Source organism: Elaeis guineensis, chromosome 8 (genome assembly GCF_000442705.2).
Source record: "Elaeis guineensis isolate ETL-2024a chromosome 8, EG11, whole genome shotgun sequence".
Taxonomy (NCBI): domain Eukaryota; kingdom Viridiplantae; phylum Streptophyta; class Magnoliopsida; order Arecales; family Arecaceae; genus Elaeis; species Elaeis guineensis.
Window position 1 is genome coordinate 3,503,029 of NC_026000.2, and position 9,057 is coordinate 3,512,085.

Sequence of the window (9,057 nt, forward strand, 5' to 3'; positions counted from 1 at the left end):
GAGTGGATGTGTTATTTACAAGATCAGTAAAATTTGATCTCACAACTTAAAAGATGAAAATCTCTAGGTATTTATCCTAAATCATCCTCCTATAGAATGGGTGTGAAGTAACTGGTATTGATATTTGAACATCAATTTGTATGGACCTATGGAACCTGCAGTGGAGAACTTGAATTATCTATAAGATGGCTAAACAGCTTTTAACCGAAGACTCTTCTTTTACAAAATAATGAAGATTTTTCCATTCAAGGATGATAGTGGTGACACAAGTTCTGATCTCAACTTTCTTCGCTGGAATTTGGAATACACTTTTATTATCCCGAGCACATGGACCATGTCATTAATATTTCTGATTTTACACTTAAACACCATGCACAAAATACTTGATTAACCTAAGATGGAGCAAAACAACTTCCCTATAAAATTTATCCATATTACACGCACTACGCACTACATATAATTGAATATGACCAGCTGAACAACAGCAATCTTGGAACGAGGACTTATACCAGTAACGAAAGAACTCAAAAACGTGGGTTTTACCAACCTGTCTCTGCTGCTCACTCATAAAAGACCCCGTCAAATCCCGCAAAACACTCAGTACATCATTGCATGAAACCTTCCCGTTGCCGTCCAAATCATAGACCCTGAATATAACTACAAAAACGAAATCATGTAGCGGCCATTACAGTGGAGACCGTAACAGCAAAACAAGAACAAGAATAAGAATCTTTTAAGTTCTTTCTTAGAAGGGGGACGGAAGAGAGAGAGAGAGAGAGAGAGAGAGAGAGAGAGAGAGAGAGAGAGAGAGAGAATTGTAATAACTACATTCGATCTTCTGTTGCAGAGTCGTGCGAGAACTGAACGCAGACAAAAATGCAACAAATTCCTTAAAATTCAAACCGTCCAGCATCCTCAATAGCCTCTGAAATGAGCAATAAACTTACCTGATAATAATCGAACTCAACCAAATAAATCAAAAAAAAAAAATCAAACTTTTTCTATAAGAAACAAAGAATAGCGAACCTGAGAGAGAGGGTTGACTGCAAACTCTGGCACAGACAAGAACTCGTCGGCAGAGATAAATCCCCCACCGTTGCGATCAAGCTGGCAGAACCTCTGGTACAGGGAGACGATCTCTTGCTGCGAAACTGAAATTTCGAATCTTTTTAAGAAGAAGAGGAATGTTTCAAACAATCGCAGCATTATAACCCAATCAAAACCCTGATTGAGACTAGAAACAATCGGAGATCGGAGTGATCAAGAGCCGAATAGCGATGTAAACCCGGAGAAAGAGAGAGATAGGGGGAGAGGACGGTATGAAAAGGGGGTTTGGAGGAGCTCACAGGCATGGTTGCAGTGCTCCTGGACCTCTTCGATGTCGTACTGGGTGAGCATGGAGGAGGTGTTTCCCATCGGAGAAAGGATTTCCTGCCAGAAAACTGGGAGAAAAAGAAGGGTTTGGCGTGAGATAGAAACGTATTTGAACGTGGAGATAGAAACCCTAACCCTAATTCCGCCGAGAGATCGAGGAAGAAGACGTACTTCGTTTGCTTCTTTTTTTTTTTTTTCCTCTCTTTTTTTCCGTTCTTTCTTTCCTGTGTCCCCGCTTAAAGAAGAGGGAAATAATTAGCGATGAATTAAGGTGCTCGGTACCGTCCAGTTGGCACCGATGGTCCAACCACCCACCGCCCGTAAGATCACCTCCTTTTGGCTTTTCGTAACTGATGCTATATATTCAGCAAATAAAATAACGAGACGTCCAAAAGAACCAAGAACGATAAAAAAAACAAGAGGACAAAAGAAGCCGGCGGCGGGTACCGAAGGCGTCCTGGTGAGAGTTTAAACAGCTAAGATTAATAAGCAAGAGTAAAGATGATAATTCGGCCTATAGTTTTAGCTACTTGTACTCCTATTGTTCTCCTTTTTAATATAAGCTCAGCTAATTTAGATATTAGTTTATTGGGAAAAAATATATACGGACAGACCAGAATTGGTAGGGAGCTACACTTTACGGATATCCCTGAAAGGAAAGCACATGTCTTATGTCATTGTTTTTTATTTCTTATTTCTAAAAAAAATATAAAAAATAAGATAAAAAACATATTGAACATTATTATTTTATTTTATTTAAAAAATAATTTATTATTTAAAAAATAAAAAAATTAATATTTTTATCATTATCATCAATATTATCTCCATCATTATTATCCCCTCTATTATCATCGTTGCTATGACTATCATTATTATTGCTATTGCTATTGCCGCCATTACTATACCACTACTACTATCTTCATCATCGTCTTTATTATGTTGCTAACATCTCTATCATTACCATTGTAATCATTATTATTATCTTTATAATTTTCATTCATATCATTTTTATCATCATCATTATTGTTCCCACCACATCATTAATACTTTTTTCCATTGCCACCACTCTCCTCTCATTATTATAGCCTCCAACACAACCCTACCACCATTAACATTATCTTCATTACACCCATCATTGATATTATCATATCCTTCACTCTCTCTATTGTGTCATTGCCATCTTATTTGCTTTTAAATTAAAAAACAAATACAAAATAAATAAAAAAAATAAAAAAAAAGACAGCAGGATCGGCACAACCAAGAACGCCAGTTGCTTGGTATTTAGCTTCGTATGGAGTTCTTGGTTCTCCAATTTCCTCGAATTATAAAATAAATGGCAGCAAAGATTAGAATTTTTCACAGTGATTCTTAACATCCGAAAAGTCATGATTACCGAGTTCTTCTTTTTCTCCATACTCACGTCAGTTGATTCAGATCATAATTACAAACATAACAGGGGGAAAATAGAATCAAAAACTTCTTCAAAAATACCTGGAGTCTCGTACTTCTTATAAATGTGGGAAAGTGCGTATTTTGATGCTGTCAACCCATTGGCATTCACAATTAAATCTTCAGTTACGAACGAGATAAAAAGTTAGAACTCAGATCTACCAAAGATTCATATGTGAAATGCTAGATCTAAGAAGATGGAGTGAATATCTAATGTACATTTTAAAGCGAACAGAACTTGCCATTATGAAGCAACATTCACAGTCAATAGGTCATTCCATCTGAATTTGCTTAGAGAAACATGCTTCCCATCTATAATCACGCCAAAAAACTCTAGCGTTAGTGAATACGAATTAATTTGTAAATACACCTCAGCATGTTCTACATGCATGCTTATCAAGCATATTTTAGATTAAGCCGTTATGATCCGATATGCAGTCTCGTGCTCACCATTTGTTATTAGAAAGCAAGACCAGCTGCTGCATGTATATAAATGCAACGTCATATTTGATGAAACACAATTTTATGGACCGAAAAGCTCACATTGCCAACCTTGCATTCACTTCTTACGATAGTCTATGATTTTGATTTGTCTTTACTCTAATTTATTCCAATCAACTCATCAGGTTGGTTTCTTCGATCTATATTCTAGACCTACTGCAACTTGATTTAAGAAGCATCCCTTGTTTTGGACGTGAATCCAATCCCAACAGGGCCAATACAAGGCAACTCGTGTAGTCCATTGGACTAACCAGCTTAGCCTTGAATCACCACAAAAAATAATTATAAACTCTTACATTATAGTTAATTTAGATGCTCTTGCAATGAAGAATTTGCTATTAGGCTTCATTATCCGGGATCCTGAAGGAGAGCTCAGACTATGTCATTGCCCTTGGCTAAACTCCAAGCTGCCTCGAAAGATCTCACGAGATTGTAATTTTGCATATTCAAACTAGTATGGTTGGAAGGAGATTCGATGGTTGTTATCAAGTGAATCTCTAATCTTCATAGAAATATTGCCAAGCTATGTAACTCTGGGTACATTCCTCGTCTCCTTGCTCATATCAAGCAGCCTTCGCCATCCATGTTTTCAGAGAAGCAAACTAGCCGGTCAATGCATTAATACGACTTAGAGATCTGTGTGATTTTATCTCAATTTCTATGTGATTTATCTTATTTGAATTCCAAAAGATCTTAGCACAACTTATTAATCTATTGGATTTGAATTTAGTTGGGCTTATGCCTATATTTTGTTCCATCTTTACTGAAAATTGTTTCAGTCAACTCATCTGGCTGGATTCTTTTATCTATATTCCAAACTGAATACGATTTTAGTAGCATTTCTTGTTTTATATCTGAAACCAATCCCAATTTGGTTTTGATACTTGATAGTGCTCTCTGTGAAGCTAGCCCAGTAAGGATCTGTTTGAATAAGGTTTTTTTTTTTTTTTTCCTCCTTATACAATTCGAATCAGCCTACTTCAAAAGCTTTTGGATATTTGAGAATATAAAATCTAGTATTGACTGATTTTTCTTAGTTATATTAGCCCAATCCATAAGTCTGGTGGGGTCATCTGAATAGCCCTAGAAATCAGAAGAAAATCTTGTTCGGGATGATTTGTTTGATGTTGTAATGCGTATCTCGTCCGAAAGAACCAGAAAAAAAAAAACCGTTTGGCTCCATATAAAAAACATGGCCGCATTCGCTGCAGCACATGCCCATCATGTCCGAAAGAAACAAATTAAAAAAAAAAAAAAAGATCCGTCTTGGTTCATCAAAAACCATGGCCGCACTCGCTCGAGTCCACCATGCCGTGGGGCTCGGGAGCAGCCCATGTGCACCGGACTCCTCGACAAGCTTGAGAATGGAGCCAAAGAGGCTTTTTTTTACTTCATGCAAAAGTGTGACAGTGTCTGGACATGGACCGGTCTGTTCCTTGTCTGCTAGACATGAGAGTCATGAACCTATGAATTTATCGATTAGAGCACCAAGGCATGTGTGAATAAGACGAAAGCATGCATGGTTCAAGTAAAGAACAAGGACACGGAATCAAATTAACAGACAATAAGCCTATTAATGATAATAATAAAATAATCAAAATCTCAATAAAAAAAAATTAATTAAAAAATATTATTTGAAATGTAGTAAATAATCAATGAGAATAAATTTTGACACAATGACAAGATTACTTCGTCAAGAATGAGATATTATAAGTTCAAAATATGAAAACAATTTTTTTAAATAATAAAATAATAAAATATTTAAATATATATTTATTTTTAAGAGATACTGCTTCACTGGCCAGCAAGATTAGCTAGTAACCTTCTGTTGGTATTGGGTGCTATATACCTAGCTTCATTTATGATATTAACTGGATCCATGCATAGCCCATCACCATATTTTTGAGCTTTATTCTCCAACCATGCTAACTTAGATTTTGCTGAATAAAAAAATTAAGGAGGACAAATTAGACAAAATTAGTTAGTAATGTTGTGTCTGGTATGGTGCATTTGCTATGTGCTCGATCTCAAAGACAATAGTATTGAAATTTCACTTTACGGAGGTGTTTGGTTGGAGAAAGTGAGGATCCGAAATCAGAATCAAAATGGATGACTCTTATTTCAATCATTTGGTTGGAAGGAGTTTCATTCCGATTCTGACTTCGGAGTAGAATGGGAATGGCTCAATCTATATAAAACTCAATCCCTACTCTCTTCTATGGATTCAAATTTTCATTTTAATTCCGATTTCGATTCCGATCATTAACCAAATGCTTCGAGAGATTTGGCCATTTCGATTCTGATTCCAAGCCATTCCGATTTTTATTCCTATTTTAGTTTCGATTGTGAACCAAACACCCTCTACATTTAGGGGATGGTTAGTTCGTAAGTGGAATCGAAATTGGAATAATAATCAAATGGCTTTGAATCAGAATCGGAATCGAAATGGCTAAATTTTTCAAAGTATTTGGTTCGTGATTAAAATCGAAATCGAAATAAAAATTTGAATCTATAGAGAAGAGTAGGGATTGAGTTCTATATAAATTGGATCATTTTCATTCCATCCTACAATTAGAATCGGAATGAAATTTCTCCCAACCAAATAGTTAGAATGGGAGTCATATATTTTCATTCTGATTTTAGACCTCCGTTCTTTCCAATCAAACATACTCTTGTTACTTGTGCATCTTTTAAAGCAACTGTGTATCTATATAAAAGCTTGACAACTATTTGAGAGAAAGAGGACCACTTCGTTCACTTCTAAGGTACCTATGGTTGGTGCAACCTTTTGGGATTTTGAACCAGGAATCAGAGACCATGCTCGGATTAAGCATATAATGGATCAAATGCAGACGTCGGTTTTGCCGAGGTAGTTGCAATTCTAGCTAAGATGCACCATCCACTACAGTGGCTTATATGGTAGGCCTTGTTCTCCCTTTTAATTTTTTTTAAAAAAAGAAATGAACCATCAAGCATACCATAAAAAAAATACTAACAATGCCAACATGCACTTCCAGAGTTTTTAGGCTAACATTTGTAGGTAATTTGGACTGGCACCAATCCCAGTCAGATGCAGTATCAACAAATGGCGAACACGGAATTCTCACCTGCACTAATTCTTTGGCCATGATTTCACTTGCAGCACAGCAAAGCTCAATAGCAGAGTAGTTTCTCGTGAGAAATCGGATTAGGTTCATGGTTTCATTTATGAGGCATAAATGCTACATCGTTCCGGTTCGTGTTTGGGACGATCGTACTGAAAATTTTGAATGCTCGCGGTCCATGGTCAGAATTTCTACTGGCGGCAAATTCTGCGAGAATTCTTATTCGTGGCAGTCCATGCAGCGAATCCGGATGCCTAACGGTCGGCGCATGCGTTCTAGTGGGCCCCGCATGGCATTCCACGGCTGATGGCTGTCTCGGGGATCACAGCTATCGAGGGCCCAGAAGATCGAGCGGTCAGAATCATCCCATCTGTGGGGCCGCTCACGTTTGTGCCGTCCATGCGGTGGTAACCGGAAAAATAATTGGTTTTTTTGTTCCAACGGTAAAGAATAATTTTAACTGGTCTCCGGCATTAATATTTATTGATATTTATGGAAGCTTTCTTTTATTTTGAGTTCATGTAACCATAGCAAGCTGCATGCACTATTTGGATGTGCCTGGCATTAATTATACAGGTGATAATGCACATGGAGTGAGAATAACAAAGAGATGGGGACCAAAGGAAAAAATTGTTATATTAGAAGGATTTACAGACCGTTGAATTCCTGAAACCTAATTGGATAGCCAAGTATTGCATTTACTTCCAATTGTCGGTAAGATAAGAGAAGTGACGAAGGGAAGTAATTCATGAGATCAGGAAAAGCCATCAACCAATAATCCCTAAAGTTTCTATATAGTTTGTTATGCTTTTAAAGATGATTCATATTATAATTAAGAGATATGGAAGGTAATGGATTCTCTTTATCAACTAAATTCTATTGATTTAGTTTCTCTTCAATACATTTTTCTACCTTGCATAACTTACCATCTCAACAACTAATGCATACCAAAAAAGAAATAGAATTCTATCCTTATCATAAATTCTTATCTATTGAAACTTACAATGTCTAAATTGTGGATATGATGTGAGTGGCAACCCTTTTTGACTGCACAAAATCCTTCCTCTTCCTTCTTTCCTAAACTCCTCACATCTTTGAACATATATAGCAATTTAAAGTTCAAGCATACCCTAAATAACATGTATGCTAAATAATATGTACGAAAAGTCCATCTTTGGATATGATGTGAAGGGTATCGAAAATATGCATTTTAAATTAGAACATACCCTAAATAACATGTACCAAAAGTCCAAACCAAACTAAATTATTGTAAATATTTGAATTATTTTTCACATCCTTGCAATTGTCATTTGGGTAATAATTTAATTGACATTATTAAGATCCATGATGCTCACATGTGCAAAAAGATTGACATGATCCATGAAAAGTTGATTTTTTTTTTTTTTTTTGTTAGTCGTGAAGTTGATAGCTTTTGATTGCAGAATATATGCATATTCATTTCTTTATTGGAATTAGGCAAGAAGAAAGACATACTATTCTTGATATGGAGGAAGCACCACAGGTTAATACGATAGCTTAGAGAAAGTACAAATATATAAAAAATAGGTTTAATTAGCATGATAATCATTTTTGTTGGATCAATACTAAATTAAGCCTAGGATATACGAGTTATAGAGGTAAAGGTGAGAGTCCAAGCTACCCGTATTCTTGTCTACAAGGGCTTGAATGACTTGCTTGATTGGATTGTCGTTTCTTACAAATATTTCCATTTTCTAACTATGAAAAAAAAATTAACATGATTACTTTGATCACTATAAATGAGCTATTATTGAATCTTTTTCCTTTTGTTCCTGTCACTAATATTCTTTGATCTAGTTCATAGCAAGTTATTCTTCAGTAAGCATACCATGACAATAGATATTATAGGAAAAAAGTTTCTCTAATTCAATATGCAAAAAACAATAACAAAATTATGTAAACAAAGCTATTATACATCTACTGCATTTCATCCAAGACAAGAAATGATAAATTAAGAAAAACATCTCATGAAAAGCCAATACAATCAAGCAAATAATCCTACTTGAGGTAAAGATTGATGTGCTTGGATTGCAGTATCCTTATGAAGAAATTCCGACGGTTCTAAACCTTATTCACGCATGTAGTTAAATAAGTTATATCTCTGTCAAGTTAAAACTTTTGTTGCTTTTCTCTGTTTACCAAAAAAATAGTGCTTTTCTCCTATATAATTTTTAAAGCCTGGTTGCAAAATTCGTATTCTCTTAATAAATAAAAACATAAAATATATAAGATATAATGTGTTTAATCAAATGCTATATGAAAGCAAAACTTTCATGCACATTAAACTTTACTAAATTCTAACGCATAAGGTTGCAAACATTAGAAATTTATAACAGGGATCCGCAGAAGCCAAGTAGCAGGCCGAAGATTCCAGAGGTCTGGCCGAATTTGTCCATGAAAATTCTAAGCTTACGAACCTTGTATCCACTAGAAACCAAAATAAACATGAATACATTTAATTTATTTCATAATATTCATAAAGTTGTGCCATCGAGCAATCAGTTATTGGACAAAAGTAGTTGTATAATTATACAAAGAATATAATATAATAAAAGAAAGCGCGGACACTGTGTTCGCTTTTGTTAACCGA

The 9,057-nt window shown here is 35.4% G+C and overlaps 1 protein-coding gene across 6 annotated transcripts in view; it reads right to left on the minus strand.

The window, feature by feature from the left end:
* The window catches only part of LOC105050744 (uncharacterized), a 6,740-nt gene extending 5,043 nt beyond the window's left edge, over nucleotides 1-1,697 (minus strand). Inside the window, exons 1-5 of one of the 6 annotated variants that reach the window (XM_073262311.1) lie at nucleotides 1,546-1,675; nucleotides 1,347-1,442; nucleotides 1,027-1,143; nucleotides 829-925; nucleotides 548-657 (exon numbers count right to left, since the gene is read on the minus strand). In XM_073262311.1, the coding sequence (XP_073118412.1) occupies nucleotides 548-657; nucleotides 829-925; nucleotides 1,027-1,143; nucleotides 1,347-1,352 (330 nt within the window). In that variant the 5' untranslated portion in view covers nucleotides 1,353-1,442; nucleotides 1,546-1,675. Of the gene's footprint in view, nucleotides 1-547; nucleotides 658-828; nucleotides 926-1,026; nucleotides 1,152-1,346 lie in introns of all 6 variants that reach the window. The other 5 variants (XM_010930876.4, XM_073262312.1, XM_010930877.4 and 2 more) reach the window with 5 other exon arrangements.
* Nucleotides 1,698-9,057: the final 7,360 nt, after the last annotated feature.